The sequence below is a fragment of the Saimiri boliviensis genome, chromosome 17 (genome assembly GCF_048565385.1).
Source record: "Saimiri boliviensis isolate mSaiBol1 chromosome 17, mSaiBol1.pri, whole genome shotgun sequence".
NCBI classification, from domain to species: Eukaryota; Metazoa; Chordata; class Mammalia; order Primates; family Cebidae; genus Saimiri; species Saimiri boliviensis.
Genome location: NC_133465.1, coordinates 44,917,610 through 44,941,657, shown reverse-complemented (window position 1 = coordinate 44,941,657; position 24,048 = coordinate 44,917,610). Strand labels below are relative to the sequence as shown.

The 24,048-nt window shown below is 44.7% G+C and overlaps 2 protein-coding genes across 7 annotated transcripts in view; one reads left to right on the top strand and one right to left on the bottom strand.

The window, feature by feature from the left end:
- Nucleotides 1-17,071, top strand: part of FBXL20 (F-box and leucine rich repeat protein 20) — a 124,877-nt gene extending 107,806 nt beyond the window's left edge. For all 3 annotated transcript variants that reach the window (XM_074388691.1, XM_010341802.2, XM_003931186.4), the window contains 3 exons: nucleotides 1,891-1,947; nucleotides 2,968-3,180; nucleotides 8,426-17,071. In XM_074388691.1, the coding sequence (XP_074244792.1) occupies nucleotides 1,891-1,947; nucleotides 2,968-3,180; nucleotides 8,426-8,533 (378 nt within the window). In that variant the 3' untranslated portion in view covers nucleotides 8,534-17,071. The remainder of the gene's footprint in view (nucleotides 1-1,890; nucleotides 1,948-2,967; nucleotides 3,181-8,425) is intronic.
- The window catches only part of LOC101040040 (transcription factor CP2-like protein 1), a 38,741-nt gene continuing 24,950 nt past the window's right edge, over nucleotides 10,258-24,048 (bottom strand). For 2 of the 4 annotated variants that reach the window (XM_074388688.1, XM_074388690.1), the window contains exons 13-16: nucleotides 23,836-23,918; nucleotides 22,247-22,586; nucleotides 18,401-21,389; nucleotides 10,258-10,334 (exon numbers count right to left, since the gene is read on the bottom strand). In XM_074388688.1, coding sequence (XP_074244789.1) covers nucleotides 22,282-22,586; nucleotides 23,836-23,918 — 388 coding nt within the window. In that variant the 3' untranslated portion in view covers nucleotides 10,258-10,334; nucleotides 18,401-21,389; nucleotides 22,247-22,281. The remainder of the gene's footprint in view (nucleotides 10,335-18,400; nucleotides 21,390-22,246; nucleotides 22,587-23,835; nucleotides 23,919-24,048) is intronic. The other 2 variants (XM_074388689.1, XM_039476814.2) reach the window with 2 other exon arrangements.

Sequence of the window (24,048 nt, the reverse complement as noted above, 5' to 3'; positions counted from 1 at the left end):
AAGATTCTGTTATTTGATGATTGATTATTAAAATGCCTGGACTAGAAATGTAGTCAAGAATGAGGTAGGGGCACTGGGCATGGTGGCTCATACCTGTAATCCGAGCATTTTGGGAGTCTGAGGCTGGTGGATCACCTGCGGCCAGGAATTCGAGACCAGCCTGGCTAACATGGCAAACCCCATCTCTACTAAAAATACATCAGGCACAGTGGCTCACCCCTGTAATCCTAGCACTTTGGGAGACTGAGGCATGTTGATCACCTGAGGTCAGGAGTTTGAGATCAGCTTGGCCAACATGGTGAAACCCCATCTCTACTAAAAATACAAAAATTAGCTGAGCATGGTGGCACATGCATGTAATCCCAGCTACTTGGCAGGCTGAGGCAGGAGAATTGCTTGAACCCAGGAGGCAGAGGTTGCAGTGAGCTAAGATTGCACCACTCCAATCTGGGCAACAGAGTGAGACTCTATCTCAAAAAATAAATAAATAAATAAATAAAATGCCGGGGGCGGTGACTCACACCTGTAATACCAGCACTTTGGGAGGCCAAGGTGGGCAGATCACAAGGTCAACAGATGGAGACCATCCTGGCCCACATGGTGAAACCCCCTGTCTCTACTAAAAATACAAAAATTAGCTGAGCATGGTGGCACACACCTGTAGTCCCAGCTACTTGGGAGGCTGAGGCAGGAGAATTGCTTGAACCCGGGAGGGAGAGATTGCAGTGAGCCGAGATCTCACCACTGCACTCCATCCTGGGCAGCAGAATGAAACTCCATCTCAAAAAAAAAAAAAAGCCAGCCTGTAATCCTAGCTGCTGGGGAGACTGAGGCACAAGAATCACTTGAAGGCGGAGGTTGCAGTGAGCCAAGATCATGCCACTACGCTCTAGCCTGGGCGACAGAGCAAGACTCTGTCTCAAAAAAAAAAAAAAAAAAAGAAGAAGGTATAGGGTTGCTGGGTGTAGTGGCTCACACCTGTGATCCCAACACGTTGTGAGGTGAGGCAAGAGGATTGCTTGAGCCCAAAAGTTGGAAGAACAGTCTGGGGAACATAACAAGACTCTGTTTCTACCCAAAAAGTTTTAAAAGTCTCGGGCATGGTGGTGCACGTCTGTAGTCACAGCCACTCAAGAGCCTGAGGCAGGAAGATAACTTGAGCCTGAGAAGTTGAGGCTGCAGTGAGTTGTGATCACTCATGTTGGTCTGTAATCCTAGAGCTTTGGGAGGTTGAGGTGGTAGGATTGCTTGAGCTCAGGAATTCGAGAGCAGCCTGGGCAACATAGTGACACCCTGTCTCTACCAAAAAAATAAAATAAAATAAAATACTAATTACAAAAACTAGTCAGTCATGGTGGCTTGTGCTTTGTTGTCCCAGCTATTCAGGGGTCTGAGGTGGGAAGATTACTTGAGCCCAGGAATCTTGGGCTGCAGTGAGCTATAGTTGTGCCACTGCACTCTAGCCTGGGCAACAGAGCATGACCCTTTATTTTTATTTTTATTTTTATTTTTATTTTGTTTGAGATAGAGTCTCGCTCTGTAGCCTAAGCTGGAGTGCAGTGGTGGAATCTCGGCTCACTGCAACCTTTGCCTCCCAGATTCAAACAATTCTCCTAACTCAGCCTCCTGAGTAGCTGAGATTACAGGCATGTGCCATGTCACCTGGCTAGTTTTTGTATTTTTGGTAGAGACGGGGTTTCACTATGTTGGTCAGGCTCGTTTTGAATTCCTGACCTTGTGATCCACCCGCTTTAGCATCCCAAAGTGCGGGCATTACAGGTGTGAGCCACTGTGTCTGGAGCAAGACTCTTTCTAAAAGAAAAAAACATCAGCTATGGCTCTTGATTTTATTTGGATTATACCTAAAATCAGCGTATGTATTTCTTTCAGATAACAGATAGCACATTAATCCAACTTTCTATACACTGTCCTCGACTTCAAGTATTGGTGAGTTTGACTTTGAAAGTTGTCTGTGTTTATTGGGTTTAATCAAAAGCCAATACTATAGTTCAAAAACCCATCTCTTAGTGTCTGGCTGCCATTTTAGTAAAGGATGCTTCCCCAAATTGCCAACTTACAGAGGACCAAAGGAGTACCTGAGTAAAGTAGGAAACTAAGGTAAGAACTGAAAAAGTTAAATGTCTTCTATATCAATACTTGAAGACTGAAAACTGCCATGAAACCTATGAGTTCTCTCTTGCAGATAACATACTCCAGCCTGAATGATGTTTAAATTTCTAGAAATCCAGGGGATGAGATGGCCCAAAATACAATTTGCTTCACCTTGAGATCAAATGTTACTGGTCTTAAGAATGGAACAAATCAAAGCTTTAACTAAGGGAAGTTGTGTTCCTATTTTCAGGAAGGCTGGGCATGAGGAAGGCATTCTGGGTGACTGTTCTGTATCCAGGCTCATTTTTGGTGTTCGGTGGCACCGTGCTATTGAGAATTGGGTCAAGGTTTCTGAGTTTCCCTGAACCAGGGATTTAATAAATATTGATGAAGAGATGATGTGATGAGATGATCACACCTGACAGCTGTAAAAATCTTCAGCTAATTAATTGTTGGGGCATGTCCCTCAACCAGATATTCAGTTATTTAGTTCAAATTCCAGAAAATAGTATGAATGGAAAACTTGATTCCCATTTGTCCCTGTAGAGAAGAAAAGTGTTAATTTGAGGAAGGGGTCATTTTTAAGGCTGTCTTACTTTGTCTATGAACTAGTTCATAGTCATTACATGTATTTATTAAATGTATTTAGAGTCACACACCAAAATATCAATCACTGATTGCCAAAAGCATAACCCCACTATCTTCAGTTTTCCTAATTTCACCATGTGGATGTAGTGCTTGCTCCATATTCATCAAAATCAAACCAAAACGTCTCCTTTCCAATTTTACACAAGCCTCTGGTAGAGAAATGCCAGAAGATATTTCACCATTCTTACTTGCTCTGTTCGGCTGCAGAGTCTGTCTCACTGTGAGCTGATCACAGATGATGGAATTCGTCACCTGGGGAATGGGGCCTGTGCCCATGACCAGCTGGAGGTGATTGAGCTGGACAACTGCCCACTAATCACAGATGCATCCCTGGAGCACTTGAAGAGCTGTCACAGCCTTGAGCGGATAGAACTGTATGACTGCCAGCAAATCACACGGGCTGGAATCAAGAGACTCAGGGTAAAAATGGCTACATACCTCTCCAGCTCTAGTGTTCTCAGCACTTTCTTCTTTCTCTTTTTTTTTTTTTTTTTTCAAATTTAGATTTGTATGATTTTTATGTTTACTTGAACATTTAACAAGGAAAAAAAAATAGAGTGCAAACCTAAGGGCAGATAGTTTTTTCCTGTGGTTCCAGAGATGGAAATTTAGTAGGAAAAGACCCACTGAAGGGAAGAAAAGTAGGTCTCCACCCAGCAGTCTCTTTGATAATGTCTAGGGCTTAATAACTTTCCCAGATTGAAAAAAGAAAGAAAAAGCACATGCCACATTTTTGTTCTTTTTTTTTTTTTTTGAGACGGAGTTTAGCTCGTTACCCAGGCTGGAGTGCAATGGCGCGATCTCGGCTCACCGCAACCTCCACCTCCTGGGTTCAGGCAATTCTCCTGCCTCAGCCTCCTGAGTAGCTGGGATTACAGGCATGCGCCAGCTAATTTTTTGTATTTTTAGTAGAGACAGGGCACATTTTTGTTCTAAAGGAAGGAAAGCAGTAACAAAGTGTTTGGTTAAATGGGATTTAAGAATTTGTATTTGTGTTTCACATTAAACCCTTTTCCTGGGGTTCGTATTTTTTAAGACAACAAGTAAAGTAGACAGATTTTTACCTTTTCTATCTTTTTCTTTTAAGAGATGGGGTCTCTTATTGCTCAGGCAGGAGTACAGTGGCACCTTCTTAGCACACTGCAGCCTTGAACTCCTCAGCTCAAATGATCCTCCCGCTTCAGCCTCCCCAGTAGCTAGCACTACAGACACACCACTACACCTAGCTAATTTTTTGAAAACTTTTTTTTTTTTTTTTTTTTCTTGTTTTAAGACAGGGTCTCCTCTGTTACCCAGGCTGGAGTACAGTGGCTCAATCTTGGCTCATTGCAACCTCTGCCTCCCAGGCTCAAGCCATCCTGCCACTTCAGCCTCCCAGTAGCTGAAACTACAGGCGTGTACCATCACACCAGCCTGATTTTTTGTATTTTTGGTAGAGAGAACATTTTACCATGTTGCCCAGGCTGGTTTCAAACTCCTGAGCTCAAGTGATCTTCCTGCTTTGGCCTTCCAAAGTGTTGGGATTAGAGGTATGAGCCACCATGCCTAGCCTTAAAAAAAACTATTTTGTATTGTGAGGTTTGGACTACCAAAAAAAAAAAATTTTTTTTTTGTAGAGACAAGGTCTTGCTACGTTGTGCAGGCTGCTCTCAAACTTCTGGCGGCCTCAAGCAGTCCTCCCACCTCAGCCTCCCAAAGTGCTCAGATTACAGGTGTGAGTCACTGTGCCATGCCCAGATTTTTACCTTTTCTTTTGGCCCTATCAACCATGAGTCTTGCTCTGTTGCCCAGGCTGAAGTGCAGTGGCATGATCTCGGCTCATTGCAACCTCTACCTCCTGGATTCAAGTGATGCTCCTGCCTCAGCCTCCTGAGTAGCTGGGATTACAGGTGCCCACCACCACATCTGGCTAAGTTGGTTATTTTTAGTAGAGACAGGGTTTCACCATATTGGCCCGGCTGGTCTTGAACAACTAACCTCAAGTGATCCACTGCCTCGGCCTTCCAAAGTGCTGGGATTACAGACGTGAGCCACTGCTTCCGACTAGAAAAAGAAATTTTAAAAAGCTGGAAGAATCTGTATGTTGGGATTGTTCTGCTCAACAGACATTTATTGGAATATCTGCTTTATACCTGCTGTAGGAAAGACAGTGTGCTTATTTAGGCCCTTTTTTTTTTTTTTTTTTTTTTTTGAGACGGAGTTTCGCTCTTGTTGCCCAGGCTGGAGTGCAATGGCGTGATCTCGGCTCACCGCAACCTCCGCCTCCTGGATTCAGGCAGTTCTCCTGCCTCAGCCTCCTGAGTAGCTGGGATTACAGGCACCCGCCACCATGCCCAGCTAATTTTTAGTATTTTTAGTAGAGACGGGGTTTCACAATGTTGATCAGGATGGTCTCGATCTCTTGACCTCGTGATCCACCCGCCTCGGCCTCCCAAAGTGCTGGGATTACAGGCTTGAGCCACCGCGCCCGGCCTATTTAGGCCCTTAATACCAACTTCTAGGTCAGGCACCGTGGCTCAGGCCTGTAATCCCAGCACTTTGGGAGGCCAAGGTGGGAGGATCACTTGAGGTCAGGAGTGCAAGACCAGCCTGGCTAACATGGTGAAACTCCATCTCTACTAAAAATACAAAAATTAGCTGGGAGTGGTGGTGGGCACCTGCAATCCCAGCTGCTTAGGAGGCTGAAGCAGAAGAATCGCTTGAACCAGGAGGCAGAGATTGCAGTGAGCCGAGATCATGCCATTGCACTCCAGCCTGGGCAGCAAAAGTGAAACTCCAGCCGGGTGCGGTGGCTCAAGCCTGTAATCCCAGCACTTTGGGAGGCCGAGGCAAGGTGGATCACGAGGTCGAGGGATCGAGAACATCCTGGTCAACGTGGTGAAACCCCGTCTCTACTGAAAATACAGAAAATTAGCTGGGTATGATGGTGTGTGCCTGTAGTCCCAGCTACTCAGGAGGCTGAGGCAGGAGAATTGCTTGAACCCAGGAGGCGGAGGTTGTGGTGAGCCGAGATCGCGCCATTGCCCTCCAGCCTGGGTAATAAGAGCGACACTCTGTCTCAAAAAAAAAAAAAAAAATACCAACCTCTGGCTGGGTGTGGTGGCGCACCCTTGTAATCCCTTACAAAAGGTCAAGGCAAGCAGATCATGAGGTCAAGAGATGGAGACCATCCTGGCCAACATGGTGAAATCCTGTCTCTACTAAAAAAAGAAAAATTAGCCAGGTGTGGTGGTGTATGTCTGTAGTCCCAGCTACTTGGGAGGCTGAGGCAGGAGAATATTTGAACCTGGGAGGGAGAAGTTGCAGTGAGCCGAGATTGTGCTACTGCACTCCAGCCTGGGTGACAGAGCGAGACTCTTGTCTCAAAAACAAAAACAGCCAGGCGCGGTGGCTCAAGCCTGTAATCCCAGCACTTTGGGAGGCCGAGGCGGGTGGATCACGAGGTCAAGAGATCGAGACCGTCCTGGTCAATATAGTGAAACCCCGTTTCTACTAAAAATACAAAAAAAAGTAGCTGGGCATGGTGGCACATGCCTGTAATCCGAGCTACTTAGGAGGCTGAGGCAGGAGAATTGCCTGAACCCAGGAGGTGGAGGTTGCGGTGAGCGGAGATCGCGCCATTGCACTCCAGCCTGGGTAACAAGAGCGAAACTCCGTCTCAAAAAAAAACAAACAAACAAACAAAAAAAACACCTGAAAAATCCACCTTGGCTGTATGGTCTTGAGCAAATAAGAGTACCAGACCTTACCTTCAGTTCCAGTTGGTCTAAGTTCCTCTTCCCCTCTTCACATACAGAGGACTGTGAGCATAATTGCACTGGGGGAGGCTTTGCAACCATATTTTTTCTACACCAAAGAGAGTAAGAGCCACAGGTCAACTAGAGCGTCTTATGTGGCCTGCTTATATTAGGGTTCCTAGACTGCCTGGCTGTCAGGAATCTCTTCTCTCAACCCTCAGGAGATGGATCTGTTACCTGTTCTTGAAGTCATTTAGCAAGCACCTTTCTACTTTAATATGCTATTGCTTCTGGGCTCAAGCAGTCCACCCCCTCGGCCTCCCAAAGTGGTGGGACAATAGGTGTGAGTTGTTTTTTTTTTTTTTTTTTTTTTTTTTTTTTTTTTTTTTTTTTTGAGACAGAGTTTCGCTCTTGTTACCCAGGCTGGAGTGCAATGGCATGGTCTCGGCTCACCGCAACCTCCGCCTCCTGGGTTCAGGCAATTCTCCTGCCTCAGCCTCCTGAGTAGCTGGGATTACAGGCACGTGCCACCATGCCCAGCTAATGTTTTGTATTTTTAGTAGAGACGGGGTTTCACCATATTGACCAGGATGGTCTTGATCTCTTGACCTGGTGATCCGCCCGCCTCGGCCTCCCAAAGTGCTGGGATTACAGGCGTGAGCCACCGCGCACAGCCCAGTTGTGAGTATTTATGTACATACCTAGACTACATGTGCCCAAGAGCAGAATTCCCATCTTGACCATCTCTGTACTCCCTCACTTAACTATTGAATTGCCTTGAATATAGTAGGAATTCAGAGATACTAATTTAGACATGTTGTTATAAGAGAATAATGAGGTTTTTTTATATCAGGAAAAAAAATCATTGTCCAAAATTACTTGTAAAAAAATTATTTTAAACTGTAATGTAGCTAACCAGGCACGGCGGCTCGTGCCTGTAATCTCAGCACTTGGGAGGCTAAGATGAGTGGATCAGTTGAGGTCAGGAGTTTGAGACCAGCCTGGCCAGCATGGTGAAACCCCCTCTCTAGTAAAAATAGGAAAATTAGCCTGGTAGAGTGTACCTGTAGTCCCAGCTACTTGGAGACTGAGGCAGGTCACTTGAGCCCAGGAGGCAGAGGTTTCAGTGAGCCAGGATTGCAGCACTGCACTCCAGCCTGGGCAATAGAATGAGATTCTGTCTCAAAAAAAAAAAAACAAACCAAAACCGCAACCAAAAATGCAAGTAGCTTCTTTCAGCTATGAGAATACAACTAGATCGCTTCTCGGCCTTTTGGCTAAGATCAAGTGAGAATACAACTAGAAATCCTTTTTTGGAGAAGATAAGACATTAGTATGATGTCTTTCCTCAGTTGCATTATTACACAAACAGGTACTAAAGTTATATGAGTTGTTCTGGTCGTTTAGAATAACCTAGGATGGAACAAAGTAAAGTAGAACCCAGGCCTTCTAACATCTTGACCAATGCTTAGCCTTTGCCCTGCTTTCATGTTCATTGAGCCCCTTGGTAGTTTTTTTGAAAAACAACATTGCTCTTTCTGTGTTTTTTTTTGTTTTGTTTTGTTTTTTGTTGTTGTTGTTGTTTTTGAGATGGAGTTTCGCTCTTGTTACCCAGGCTGGAGTGCAAGGGCGCAATCTCGGCTCACCGCAGCCTCCGTCTCCTGGGTTCAGGCAATTCTCCTGCCTCAGCCTCCTGAGTAGCTTGGATTACAGGCACATACCACCATGCCCAGCTAGTTTTCCATATTTTTAGTAGAGATGGGGTTTCACCATGTTGACCAGGATGATCTCAATCTCTTGACCTCGTGATCCACCCGCTTCGGCCTCCCAAAGTGCTGGGATTACAGGCGTGAGCCACCGCGCCCGGCCCTGCTCTTTCTGTTTAAGCCCTCTCTCTTAAATGTTTAATGTTTCTTGTCTTGTTTCAGACCCATTTACCCAATATTAAAGTCCACGCCTACTTCGCACCTGTCACTCCACCCCCATCAGTAGGGGGCAGCAGACAGCGCTTCTGCAGATGCTGCATCATCCTATGACAATGGAGGTGGTCAACTTTGGTGAACTGAGTATTTAATGACACTTCTAGAGCTACGGTGGAGTCTCTCCAGTGGAAGCGACCCCAGTGTTCTGGGCAAGAGTTACAAAGTGAGGGGGGGCAGTGTCCAGATCCCCAGAGCCACACATACATACACGTACACACACACACCCCTATCCACTCTAGCTCTGTGACCATGGGACTGAAGTTTGTGATGGCTTTATCAAGTAGATTGGTAAAACTTAACCATTCCTGTTGAGGTGCCCAGAAGAAAATCATAGGCCAAGATAGAGGGAGGGGCATTCCAGCAAACCCAGTGTTACTGCTACTGTGGTTTTTAAATTTTTGTCTAGGGGTTTCTTTGGGGATTTTGGAACATCTGCGTCTGCATCTGCAGTCCTCCAGGGTCAAGAAAAGCATGGAAAGACAATATATGATGTACCCAGGGACCAGAAAGAAAATTTCTTTGCATCTTAGAAATGGTAGACATTCATTGTGACTACAGAGCTTCTGTGCTTCCTTGTTTCCATGCCAACATGCTGAGCATGCTCACAAAGAAGGCTCGTCCATTCCTCCTATGTTTTAGTCTTTGGCCCAGAGGTTTCCTAAATGGTTGCATTGAAATCACTGTGGTCCAAATGTAATTCTTACACACTCAAATTATCACCGTCTGTAGCACACTTGTGCACGTGTCTTCCGTTCTCTGTTGCTCCCTCCCGCACTCTTGCTCAGTCTGTCATCTGTTCAGTCTGCTTACTCACTCAATTGTTACTCTTTTGCTGTTGTCGTGTTTACAGTTTGCATTTTGAATAATTAGTTGGGATTACCAAACATTTTTTAAACAGATATCAATAAATATTTTTTTAATTCTAAATTTTACCATTAGGGGACCCTGCCTGAATCTTTGCCAATCTGGAAGGAAACTATCACAAAAACAAGAAAAGTTATGAGAAGAAATTGACTATTTTGATGAAAACAGATGCTGCCTTTTGGTTTCTGTTATATCTTCTGATATATGATACTTTGCATGATATGCCCAATATTTCACCCTACACATTTTTCCTTCTGTCAGACTCCACCTTAATAAGGAAAGAGAGAGATGTATTATTAGGAAGGAGTGGAATGATAAATCACAAAACCAAGCCTGAAAGTCCCCACCACCGAAGTTCAGACATTAATGATTTGTTACTAGATACTTACTGAAATCTAGGTGTGATCAGTGGCATCTCTGACCTGTGTCTGTGAGGCTGTTTTGTTTTAGCAGGAATGCTACCAGAGTAGTTGTATATTCTAGCCAGTCTGTTTATCTTTTTCACTATTTCAGCCTTTCAGGGATACAAGAATGGCATTATAACAGCTGGTCAACTGTATGTCAGTGTTAATGGATTCATATGTTGGCACCCCAAAGGGCCAGAACCTTCCCAGAACCTGTCAGTTATCTCTCTTTTCTGCTCCAGTCTTTTTTTGAGACAGGGTCTCTCTGTTGCCCAGACTGGAGTGCAGTGGCTTGATGTTGGCTCACCGCGACCTCCACCTCCCAGGCTCAAGTGATTCTCCTGCCTCAGCCTCCCAGGTAGCTGGGATTAGAGGCATGCAGCACTATTACCCGGCTAATTTTTGTATTTTTAGTAGAGATGAGGTTTCACCATTTTGGCCAGGCTGGTCTTGAACTCCTGACCTCAAATGATCCACTTGCCTCCGCCTTCCAAAGTACTGGGGTTACGGGTGTGAGCCACAGCACCTGGCCCTGCTCCAGACTTCTGAATGAAGTATGAATGTAGCCAGGTGAACCATGGAGGCAGCTGAAAGAGAACATTGAGAGGAAGTAGGGGGTTTAGTGTCTCTGCTCGGCCTGGGTACTAGAACTAAGGGAGGAATTTGATGTCTAGGACTTACAGTCGAAGAAGTAGTAACCTCTCTCCCACCAAAAAATCAGAGGATGAAGGAAGTAAAATGAGTTTTTAAAGCATAAGAAGTAAATTTCTAAACCCCAAGGTCAGAAACCTGAGTGTGATTTTTAATAGGGTGATTTTGGCAGGGGAGTCCTTTAAGATATTAATGTGCAGTCCATCATAATCTTAGATAATCTTCTGTGTGATCCAGACTATTAAAAGGCTTATTTTATTTATTTATTTATTTTTATTTTTATTTTTTTAGAGATAGGCCCTTGCTACCTTGCCCACCCTGGAGTCAAACTCCTGGGCTCAAGTCTTCCTCCCACCTCAGCCCCCCAGGTAGCTGGGACTACAGGTGTGTGCTATTGTACCCAGCTTAAGAGGCTTGTTTTAATGCTGCAGTTGCTGATTCTACCAGCATACGTAAGAATAAAGTCTGATTTATTTCTCCATTGATTTAGAAGGCAATCGGATGAAAGGGTCTTAGAAGTCTATACCCATCAGTATTTAGCATATTAAATTTATGTTAAATCCTGTTTTATTGTGCCCTTTAAAAGTGCAAATTACTTGTTTTATTCATTCCTCTCTCCCCTTAATCTCTTTCAGATTACCTTATAAGGAATATAACATGAAACTCAGTTTCCTGGCTGTCCCCCTCCACACATACAAATACATACATGCATGCACACACACTTCCAGATGTGGTTGTTAATATTCAGATCCCCAGGTTATTCATTCAAACAAAACTAAAGGAGAAAACTATTTAGGGGCCATCTCCTTTAAAGTTTAAGGTGTTTTATTGTTTTTTGGTGCCTGTACAAATTGACCAAAAAACCCAGATTGATTAGTGAATGTGGATTTGAATTGCCTACGTTGAGGCTATTAAGGTACTTCTTTACTTAAAAATAAGTTTAAAAGACCCTATTCATCAGGTCATGAAGATCTTGGAAATGGTGTTTCTCTAAAGATTATATCCACAGGCAGGTCCATGGTGACTTGCCCTGGTGATCCCTGCTATTAAGGCAAATTCCAGCCGTCTGGGCCAAGAATAGTCAAGTAAGAGAACGAAGACTCAGGGGTGTGCAGCACTGGCTTGTATTTTGTCAAGCAGAAGTCTTACTTTCTCAAGAAAACTTCAGGCTCATCAAGCTTGGAAGGAAATACATTTTTTATGCTGATTTGCAGCCTATGCCAGCTGATGAATATGCTAGGACTTTGAGAATGCAAAGCATGGTAAGTTTTGGTCAGGTGGAAAGGACCCTGACATCTGAACATAATGCTTCCTCTCTCAACATCTGGGATACTTGTGAAAATTAAGCAAGGATTAATGTAGGAAAAATTCTCTACAGAAAAAGCTAATTGGTCTGTTTGTCTAACTTCATAGCCACTCCAAAACATGCCTTTTATAATGAAAAAAACAGTGAACAGAGAGAAGAGATTTGGGGGTAAGTTAGAAGGTAGCCTCAAAGCTGCTGCCCTAAACCTACATGTGGACAAGGAGAAATTATGGTAGTGTCTCTGGAGAAAGTTCTTGGACATCCAGATCATCTCTTTTCTAAGCAGTTTTCCCCTGTTTCATCCCTTATATTTTCCAGCATCATTTGCTACATGTCTTTTCATCCTCCATCAGCTCCATTGAGCTGACTCCAGCTTATTTTTGCACTGATTTCCAACATTTCCTTCCCACACCCATCCTTTCCCTCTATTTAAAGCCTCCATCTCACCCTCACCAATGCTGCTGATGTACTCTCAGATGTCTCCAGTCTAGCTTCCTCTTTGAATTCCTCTCCTACTCCAGGTGCTGTCATGGGCAGCCTTAAATTCAATACCTGTTAGGTGGCTCAGGCCATTTTTCATTCGGTGGTCTTTGTTGTTTGCATACTGAATTTGAATTGAGTTCAAAAGCAAACTGTTGGATATGACATTTTACAGGGAAACCTGGTAAATTTATGATGCTTTATTTTGGATTTTCCAGACTATTTTGAGTTATTTGGTATAGCCATAATGCTTCAGTAGCCACAGTCTTTTATTTCATGTAATTGCCTTGTAAAATACATTGTTATGGCTGGGTGTGGTAGCTCACGCCTGTATCCCAGCACTTTGGGAGGCTGAGGCAGGTGGATCACAAGGTCAGGAGTTTGAGACCATCCTGGCCAAGATGGTGAAACCCCCGTCTCTACTAAAAATACAAAAATTAGCCAGGCATGGTGGTAGGCACCTATAATCCCAGCTACTCGGGAGGCTGAGGTAGGAGAATCACCTGAACCTGGGAGGCAGAGGTTGCAGTGAGCCAAGATCGTGCCACTGTACTCCAGCCTGGGCAACAGAGCGAGACTCCAGCTCAAAAAAAAAAAAGAAATGCGTTTTTACTAGTTGGAAAGCTCACTAATGCCAAGGGGGACTAAACAAAATAGATGATGAAACCTGTCTTGGTTTGAAGTTGTTAGAAAGTGTGAGAGTGAGGCTGGGCGCCGTGGCTCACACCTGTCATCCCAGCACTTTGGGAGGCCAAGGCTGGTGGATCACAAGGTCGGGAGTTCAAGACCAGTCTGACCAATATGGTGAAACTGTCTCTACTAAAAATACAAAAATTAGCCAGGTGTGGTGGCGCACACCTGTAGTCCCAGCTATTCAGGAGGTTTAAGGCAGGAGAATCTCTTGAACCCGTGAGGCCGAGGTTGCAGTGAGCTGAGATCACACCACTGCACTCCAGCCTGGGCAATAGAGCAAGACTCCACCTCAAAAAAAAAAAAAAAAAAGTGTGTGGCTGGAAAGAAGACAGTAAGTGTCCTTCCTGCCTGTGTAGTCAGCATGTCCTTGATTGATCATGTTATTGGGAGAAGAGCACTCGTGGATCATGGTTGACCCTTGGCCCTTTTATGTTTATTGTGCTGAAAATCACAGACTGTTCATGCCAGTTGCTACCAGTGAGAGGAGGGGTTTAAAGGAAATTGCTCTGTTCTGCCTTTTTCTTATGTGTATGATTTAAGGGTAGGCTTTTATCCTGGTTATATCCCCAGCTGACAGACTATCTCAGTTGTATGTTTGAGCTCTAAAACATTTTACAAAAAGATTGCCTATCTGCCTACCAATTCTAGGATCTTTAGTCACCTCAAACCCAGGCACTGTGAATTAGCCAAGTCCTGTTTGAGAAGAAATACAGGATGTTTGGTTGGAGTTCTTAAGACAGAACCTCTCTCCCATTAATGATATTAGACCAAAGAATTCTAAAGCAGTAGGATAGGGGGGAAAATGGAGTCCCAGGTTTTCCTTTCCTTTATTTCTATCATAATTTTTTTTTTTTTTTTTTTTGAGATGGAGTCTTGCTGTCACCCAGGCTAGAGTGCCATGACACAAACTTGGCTCACTGCAACCTCGGCCTCCTGGGTTCAAGTGATTCTTCTGCTTCAGCCTCCCAAGAAACTGGGATTACAAGTGCCCACCACCAACCTAGCTAATTTTTGTATTTTTAGGAGAGACAGGGTTTTGCCATGTTGGCCAGGCTGGTCTCGAACTAATGACCTCAAGTGTTCCACTTCCTTCAGCCTCCCAAATTGCTGGGATTACAGGCGTGAGCCACCATGGCTGGCCAATTTCTATCATAAATTTTAAATGTAAGATTGGAAGATGCAGAGAGCTGTACAAAACCATGTCAGTAGGGTATGATTAATCCAGGTAGTTTAGGAATAAAATTGGGCTGTATCTGTCAGGTGTGGTGGCTCACGCCTATAATCCTAGCACTTTGGGAGACCAAGGTAGGCAGATCATGAGGTCAGGAGATTGAGACCACCCTGGCTAACATGGTGAAACCCAATCTCTACTAAAAATTCAAAAAAATTAGCCAGGTGTGGTGGCATGTGCCTGTAGTCCCAGCTACTTGGTAGGCTGAGGCAGGACAATCGCTTGAACCTGGGAGGTGGAGGTTGCAGTGAGTTGAGAATGAGCCACTGCACTCCAGCCTGGGTCAGAGAGTTAGACTCCACCCCCCCAAAAAGAAAACATTTGGGCTGTATCCAAGTGCCCTAACTTGACATTTTGATTCTCCAGCAGAGAGCATAGGTTACCAACCTTGCCTTCTCGTTCATGTGTGTGTGTATCTCTGTGTGTGTGTGTTTGAGAACGAGTTTTGCACTAATTGCCCAGGCTGGAATACAATGGCATGATCTGGGCTCACCTTAACCTCTGTCTTCCAGGTTCAAGCGATTCTCCTGCCTCAGCCTCCCCGGTAGCTGGGATTACAGGTGCAAACCATTACCACCTGGCTAATTTTTGTATTTTTAATAGAGATGGGGTTTGACCATATTGGTCAGGCTGGTCTCGAACTCCCGACCTCAGGTGGTCTGCCCGCCTCAGCGTCCCCAAGGCCTGGGATTACAGGCGTGAACTACCACACCCGGCCCAGGATAAACTTTCTACCTGCCTGAAAGTACCATATGAGGCAAGTGACTTTCTTGCATGAAGGACTTCAGCTTCCCCCTCAAGTCACATCTACCTGTTGTACCTATTTTTATTCTTAAGACACATCAATTCAGTGTCTCTGAAGCCTTTGATCTTTAGTCAGTACATAACCCCTCAGGTGAGGCTGAGTCAATCTTTGGAGCCCAACAGAGTTAGTTGATTTTCGGGAAAAAAGAATTAGGGCAAGCTCCCCTGTGCGATGTTAAGAGAAAGTCCATATGCACTTTTTCCACCTCTGCCTTATGTTTTTTAATAAGTGCTTATGAGGTTCAGTTTGTGGATGTTGAGTCTCAGTGCTTCCTCAGCCAGGGTGGTTTATTGTCCTTTTATGAAGAAGAACCATGAGCAAGTAAAGTCCTATCAATAGTCTTTTCTGTTTTGTGTTTTATAATCTTATTTTGAAGAATCAGCATGGGAAAATGATAGAAGAGGTTCAAATAAAGGAGAGAATTAGCTCTAGAATTGGGGTACTTTGCCTCAGGTACAGCATCTGTCCTGAATACATACTGCCTCACACATGGGTACATTTACTTTCCTCTTTGTCTGATGAACTCCACCCCTTTTTACTGGCAAAGAGGGCTCCTACTTTCTACACACTTAACCAGTCATACAGATGGGTTTTGGCACCACCAGAACCACAAGTGCATCCAGCTGCATCTGGGTGTGGTTTTGGTACTAGGACAAGAGAGATGAGCAGTAAATGACAATCCCTACTCCAGGAAGAAATGGGAAAAGAGAGGTGTCCAGACACATTTACCTTTTTCTTCTGCCCTGTCCCAAGAACCAAGGATCATCTTTGAAGTAAGATGTCTTTTTTGTTAAATTGGAAGAAAACTACTTCACTAAGTTTCTCTTACCATTATCTCATTAATTCAGATCTGTACCACATTGCCGCGCCCCCCCCACCCCAAGTATATGTTTCTTACCTTAGCCTAAACCTTCTCAGCTTTCTCAGTGCTTGAAGTCATTATTCTACTTTCCTCCCCCCACCCCGCCTCCGTTTTTATGGCACTAGAGAATGAAAACCTAAAGTCTTAGAAAATCTTAACTTGAAAAAGTCTCTAACTGGCATGGTTTGACTAATTACTTTTTTCCCCCTATGGACAGATAATTTTCTTTCCTAGTGCTATATAATAGATTTTTAATAAGTGAAATCTTTGCTGCTGCTTTCTCGGGTTTACATTACTTTTTTTCTTTCCCTTAAGAATAATTTCTTATCTGTGCTTCTCTGATGACTGTTAATTTCTAATAGCACAGGAAGGAATGAACTTGTGATTTCTTCTCACTCCCCTCCCCACTCCACTTCCAAATTACACACTAACTTATAAAACTCCCTAGAGCCTGTTGGCACCTACACAAGATCCATGAGACTGTGCTCCTCAGAAGCTACCCCTTGTCCTTTCTCGCCATGCTGTGGCTCTTGGAGCCCCGAGTGTCTGTGACTACCCACTCCAAAGGGTGACTTTAAGAGAAGAGAGGCCTTCTTAATTTTGCATTTCTTAATTTTGTTTCTCTCCATTCCTGCTTTATGACTTGGCCTTCAGATGCTTCCTGCCCTTGCCTCTTCCTTTTTTCTCCCAGGAATTGTTTCCAGGTAACCTGCCGTGTGCACTTCTCAGCTGCTCTGCTCACCTTTGCCCACCTTCCAGTGACCCTGAGAGCACAGATCCAAATAATGTGACCTGTGCAGAGCTCAGAGAACTGTGAGGACTACCCATGCCTGTCAGACTCTGCTCGGGGACAGAGATGGATGGGTAAATGGTGCTGTTGGAGACATTTTTATCTTCAGGCTCTGTTTCATCCCTGTACCCCACACCCCCATCCACTCCCCTGAGGGGGTAAAATGCAGAGGTGGTTGGCCGCAAGGTCTAATCCCCTCCTTCCCCAGCTGTGGGGCCTACCCTGGAGTGCTGCAGTGTGTGGGAGCTGCTCCTTGCTTGTTCTCCACCAGACCTGTTCCAAATGCTTAGCCAATCTCTGGAGCTGACAGTTGCCTATGGGGTAACTTAGCATCAGGTTCCATTAGCTGTCCAAGTGACTGTTTGCACCCAGTACTTTTGGCGCTTGAGGATGGGGAGGGGTGTTATTTAAAATAAATAAAATCCGAGGTGGCAGTAGAGGATTCCTTTTGCTTTAAAAATCTTTGGACTAAAAAAAAAAAAAAAAAAAAAAAAAAAAAAGTTTTTTATATATAAATATATAAATTGTTATGTAACTATTATTGTTTCCTGTATGTTCTAATTTTGTTTTATGATGTAATTAAAGAAAATAAGCTGTGAAGACTTTTCATTTTCCTGTGGAAGTAGCATGACTTGGAGCAGTGATTTTTAACTTCCTTGAAGCCTGGAACTACAAAACCTCCTGAGACTGAATGGACTTCTTTTTGGCATCCTTACATTTTTAAATACTCCTTAATAGCCTTTATTTAATACTCATTTATTGACTCATGTAATAGCCTCTGTTTAATACTTTTTAACAGCCATTATTTAATACCCTGAGCTTCACTTGTCCTTAAGAAATAAGAAAGACATATTGTAAATAAGTTGCCTTAATTTGATGGATAAAATTCAACCCAGGTCCCTTCTCTCTATGCAGAGCATTCATTGCCCTTACCTTGTCTAGGAAGGAGTCAAGATGGAGTAGTGTAATGGTTAAACACACAAGCTCAAAAGTCAGATTACCTGAGGTCATTTATCCTATGTGACCTCAGCCAATTAACTCCCCTTTCTCAGTTCTCCATTGGTAAGATGGAGACTACAGTATCTACTTTGTATAGTTGTAAAGATTGAGATAATGGTACATAGTAAACACTCACATGTTGGCAGCTTTTATTCCCTTTATCCCAATGAATATTTCAATACTTTGTCTGTGCTAGAGGCCTCTAGGACATAGAGATACACAGACATAAATGCAGTAGGGTCCCCGTCCTTTTGGTAGAGGTGAGCAGTAGAGCCAGCTCAGCAAAGTAATTTATATCTCTATCTACCTTGCCATGAAGCACCCTGGGGGAGCCCTGTGGAATCGTAGGCCCCACTTCACATCCATTTATTGTCCCACATAAGGTAAAGACCTACCTTTACCCTAGATCAGGCGTCCTCAAACTTTTTACACAGCGGGCCAGTTCACTGTCCCTCAGACCGTTGGAGGGCTGCCACATACTGTGCTCCTCTCACTGACCACCAATGAAAGAGGTGCCTCTTCCTGAAGTGCGGCAGGGGGCTGGATAAATGGCCTTGGGGCCGCAGTTTGGGGACGCCTGCCCTAGATTAATCCCAACACAGTCCCTTCCAGGGATGTGAGCAGTGTCTGTCTGCTCAGTTGTTCATAGTAACTTTGAACTAAATATTCAGCAGACTCAAAAATGACTTGTCTTCTACTTTGTGCCTATGAAAATCTTCAAATGTAGTTTTCTGTATATTTAAGGATTTTAATAGTAAAACTTAAAGGGTGGGTGGAACGGGAAAATGTAACAAAGATATGACCTGATACCATTTATCTTTTAAGAAAGCACTTACCATTTAATAAAAAAGTGGTTCTCTCCTGCTGAGCAGTCTAAAGAAAGAAGAAAAAAAATGGTTCTCTAGCTGAGTGCAGTGACTCATGCCTATAATCTTAGCACTTTGGGAGGCCAAGGCAGATGGATCACCTGAGGTCAAGAGTTCGGGACCAGCCTGGCCAACATGGTGAAACCCCGTCACTATTAAAATTACAAAAATTAGCCAGGCTTGGTGGCCGATGCCTGTAATCCCACCTACTTGGGAGACTGAGGCAGGAGAATTGCCTGGGGTGGGCAGGAGGTTGCATTGAGCCGAGATTGTGCCACTTCACTCTAGCCTGGGCAAAAGAGCAAAACTCCCATCTCAAAAATAAATTTTTAAAAAAGTGGCTTTCTATATAGAAAAATATGACTAGATTCCTATCTGACAAGATAAACAAAAATCAATTTCAGGTGCATTACTGACCTAAAAGTGAAAAGCAAAACTAAAATTTAAACTTTTTTTTTGAGACGCAGTCTTCCTCTATGGCCCGGGCTGGAGTGCAGTGGCACGATCTCAGCTCATGGCAACCTAAGCTGCCCAGGTTCAAGAAAACCTGCCTCAGCCTTCCAAGTAATCTTGGCCAGGCTGGTCTTGAACTTCCGACCTCGTGATCCACCCGCCTCAGCATCCCAAAGTGCTGGGATTACAGGCGTGAGCCACTACGCCTGACTAAAATTCAAACTTTTAAAAATATGCATATGGACCTTCTGCTGCCATGTAAAAAGTATCTTGGTTCCCCTTCACCTTCTGCCATAATTTTAAGTTTCCTGAGGCCTCCCCAGCCATGTGGAACTGTGAGTCAAACCTCTTTATATTAAAAAAGAAGAAGACCGGGCATGGTGGCTCACGCCTGTAATTCCAGCACTTTAGGAAGCTGAGGTGGGCATGTCACGAGGTCAGTTCAAGACCAGTCTGGCCAACATGGTTAAATATAAAAATACAAAATTTTTTTGTAAAATGCAAAATTATTACCAAAAAAAAAAAAAAAAATTAGCTGGGTGAGGTGGTGAGTGCCTCTAGTGCCAGCTACTCGGGAGGTTGAGACCAAGAGAATCGCCATTGCACTCCATTCTGGATGGCAGAACGAGACTCCACGTCTCAAAAAAAAAAAAAAAAAAAAAAAAAAAAAAAAAAAAGGCTGGGGGAGATGGCTCATACCTGTAATTCCAGCACTTTGGGAGACTGAGGTGGGCGGATCCTAACTCCATCAGGGGTTAGAGACCAGCCTGGCCAACATGGTGAAACCGTGTCTCTACTAAAAATACAAAAATTAGCCAGGCACAGTGGTGCGCACCTGTGATCCCAGTTATGCAGGAGGATGAGGCAAGAGAATTGCTTGAACCCAGAAGGTGGAGGTTGCAGTGAGCCGAGATTGCACCATTGTACTCCAGCTCTGGGCAACAGAGCAAGACTGGGTCTCGAAAAAAAAAAATACATTTATGACTTTAGGAAAATGTTTCTTAAGATCAAAAAATGAGGCCGGGCGTGGTGGCTCAAGCCTGTAATCCCAGCACTTTGGGAGGCCGAGGCGGGTGGATCACGAGGTCAAGAGATCGAGATCATCCTGGTCAACATGGTGAAACCCCGTCTCTACTAAAAATACAAAAAAAATTAGCTGGGCATGGTGGTGCGTGCCTGTAATCCCAGCTACTCAGGAGGCTTAGGCAGGAGAATTGCCTGAACCCAGGAGGCGGAGGTTGCGGTGAGCCGAGATCGCGCCATTGCACTCCAGCCTGGGCAACAAGAGCGAAACTCCGTCTCAAAAAAAAAAGATAAAAAAATGAAAGATTAATATTTAAGGTTTTAAAAAAGGCCAAACACGGTGCACACCTGTAATCCCAGATACTTGAGAGGTTAGGTGGAAAGATCACTTGATACCAGGAATTTTAAGACCAGCCTTGACAACAGAGCCCTCATCTCTTAAAACTAAGAAAACAGTACGTCTTTTTTCTAAAAGATAGCCCCATAGCCTTAATTCTAGAGAATAGCTAATAGTATTCTTAAATCTCTTACAACTGAGTTTTATTTTTGTCTTGTTTTCTGAAAGTCTCGCTGTCTCCGAGGCTGGAGTGCAGTAGTGAGATCTTGGCTCACTGCAACCTCCCCTCCTGGGTTCAAGCAATTCCCCTGCCTCAGCCTTTTGTGTAGCTGGGATTACAGGCACACGCCACCACACCTGGCTAAGTTTTTGTATTTTCATTAGAGACGGAGTTTCACCGTGTTGGTCAGGCTGGTCTCAAACTCCCGACCTCAAGTGATCCTCCCGCCTCCACCTCCCAAAGTGCTGGGATTACAGGTATGAGCCACTGCACCTGGTAGAACTGAGTTTTTAAAGTAGGTACAGTGCTTTGAGTATTGTCTTTCGGAGGCTTCAGTAATTAGTTTTGCCCAAACTAATTGGGGAAAAAAAGATCCAGCTGGATTGATTTATTCCCTTGTTCCAGACCCCATCCTTTGCCCTAGTTTATAGTTTAAGCAGAAGATACTTCCCCTTGGGGACAATAAAGCCAAGAAAACTGAACGCCACATTAAACGTTCAACACATTGGACAACACATTAAGTGTATATACCTTTTAAAAATTAACTTTTAATTTAAAAAGGAACAGGGCAAGTAAAAATTTTAAATGAATTAGCACACTCTTAGTGTTCAGCAGCCAACACTGCTCATGGCAAAAGCTGTTTTTCAACATGCCAGTTTTTTTGCCTCATAAACTTGGCCAGCTCAGAATGAATGGGCAAGGGAGACTTCCAACAACCATTGCTGCTGAGCAGAAAGAAAAGTGAAGCTGGAGGCTACTTGCCTCCTCCCCAGGGGTAAGATGCAAGATAGTTTGGTTCACCTGGAGCCTGGTGAGTCAGCCAAGCGTTTAACAAGGTTTCTGGTGACAACGGAGCCATCAGTCTTGAGCAGTGGAGTTCCCCTGGGCCTAGGTCAGAACCAAGTAGTAGCCATCTGGATTCTGCACTGAAAGCAGTAAAAAGGCACCAATGGATGAGTCAGGTCCTCAACCTCCAAGCAGCCTGCAGTGTGTCTGGCACACCCAACTCATAAAACCCCACTTCACATCTACCTCTTCCTACCTAACCCCCTTGTATACATACACCAAGCTGACCAGCTCTGGCATGTGGAGGGGTGGAAGGCAAACATCTGAATAACCAGATGCCAAGCAGACTAGTCAGAGGTGCTGTAGGCCAGGTGATGTCCAGAAAGCACCTGTCCTGCCTTGTATCATGCGGGGGGGCAGGTGGAGAAAAGTGAAGCCTTAGCTTCCCCTCTAATAAACTCCCTGACAACAGAAACTGGAGCATTTTTTACTTCCTGAGAATGCATTTATTCAACCACATTTTTCCTAAGCAGTAAATGTCTTTTAGCTATACAAATCCCCCTCCCCTTGACATAAAGTTGGCATTCGCGCATGTTTGCCAGTTAATTGGGACACACCCACTTAACCCCTTTCAAAGAGCCTTTTATTTTTTAAGACAGACTTGCTCTGGGTTCAAGCGATTGCCTCCTGGGTTCAAGCGATTCTCCTGCCTCAGCATCCCAAGTACCTGGGACCACAGACGTGCGCCACGATGCCCAGCTCATTTTTTGGAGAGATGGAGTTTTGCCATGTTGGCCAGCCTGGTTTTGAACTCCTGATTTCAAGTGATCCATCTGCCTCAGCCTCCCAAAGTGCTAGGATTACAGGCCTGAGCCACCTCGCCTGGTCCCCAAAGAGCCTTTTAGTCTCATTTAGGAGACAGAATATATGCTCAGCACACTCCTATCACCCTTTATAGGGCTGGCCAGCCACACTCCTCTGCCTCTAAAATCCCTACCTTTTTTCACCACAGCCACAAAGTATGATTCATCCTTAAAATTCTGGACCACCTATAAGAGAAGTGGGCACAAAGATGGTTTTGTTCTTAGAGCCAAAGAGAACAAGCCATGCTATGAAAAAGAAAGCTGAATCTGAGGCAGAAGTGTTAGCAAGGCCTCCATGGGTACTTGACAGGAAATGGTTGCCTTTTACCTGGTCACTGAGGAGAACGAGGATGCCCCCAGGGCCCTGGTGGAAAAGGCGATGGATCTGATTGGCTGGGAGGGCCAGGAGCTCAGCCAGTTTCCCCATCAGCTCTACAGCACTGAGTTCATCCAGAGAGATTTCTTGATAAAAGTCTTGGGGCATGGGCAACACAGAGGCAGAGGTCAGTGGGGGAAGAGGGTTCAGAGATGCACCCACAGGAAACCAGGGGTGCCAGGAAGATGGCCATGGGTGGGGGAGAAGTAAAGGAGGAAAGAAGTCAGCCGGGTGTAGTGGCTCACGCCTGTAATCCTAGAACTTTGGGAAGCTGAGGTGGGTGGATCACCTGAGGTCAGGAGTTCAAGACCAGCTTGGCCATCATGGTGAAACCCCATCTTTATCAAAAAAAAAAAAAAAGGAAAGAAGTCTACTTCACCTCTCATCCCTCACCTTTTGGAAGGTGTCTGAGAAGAACCCCCAGTTTAAAGACATAGGACACCACATATATATACATATATTTGAGATAGAGTCTCGCTCTGTCACTCAGGCTGGAGTGCAGTGGCACAATCTTGGTTTACCTCCACCTCCTGGCTTCAAGAGATTCTCCTGCCTCAGCCTCCCAAGTAGCTGGGATTACAGGTTCATGCCACCATGCCCAGCTCATTTTTTGTATTTTTTTTTTTTTTTTTTTTTTTTTTTTTTTTTTGAGACGGAGTTTCGCTCTTGTTGCCCAGGCTGGAGTGCAATGGCGCGATCTCGGCTCACCGCAACCTCCGCCTCCTGGGCTCAGGCAATTCTCCTGCCTCAGCCTCCTAAGTAGCTGGGATTACAGGCACGTGCCACCATGCCCAGCTAGTTTTTTGTATTTTTAGTAGAGACGGGGTTTCACCATGTTGACCAGAATGGTCTCGATCTCTCGACCTCGTGATCCACCCGCCTCGGCCTCCCAAAGTGCTGGGATTACAGGCTTGAGCCACCGCGCCCGGCCATTTTTTGTATTTTTAATAGACACGGGTTTCACTGGGTTAGCCAGATGGTCTTGATCTCCTGATCTAGTAGTGATCCACCTACCTCAGCCTCCCAAAGTGCTGGGATTACAGGTGTGAGCCACCACGCCAGCCTAGGACACCCATATGTTAATGACTGGGACTCAAGTACATCACAAGATGACATTCTAATTCCATATGCTAATGGAGTGACAGGTGAGGTGGGGGAGTAGAACATGGTAGAATAAACCCATGGAGACATTCTGGAAGGAGAGGGACTAATCTGGTCATAGAAGGTAGGGGAATGCCAAGAAGGGCATTCTGGGTCCCAGGAATGGTGGGGTATCACCCTCCACAGAAGAGGTGGCAGGCAGCTACACCGAATTTCCTGTCTTCTGGAGAGAGGCCAGAACCTCACCTGAGTCAGGGTTCTTAGGAACCTCGTTCTCTTGCCTAGAGGCCTCCTGAGCCACATACAAAGTCAGTCGGTGATGGATGGACCTGGGTCAGGAAAACAGTGTATGTATCAGCCTTATACCTGAACTAACAGCTCCCACTTCTAGCCCCCATCCTAGGAGAGATCCTAGCCTCCTCCCAGGTCCCGAGGGAGAGAGGTCACTAAGCACTTCTT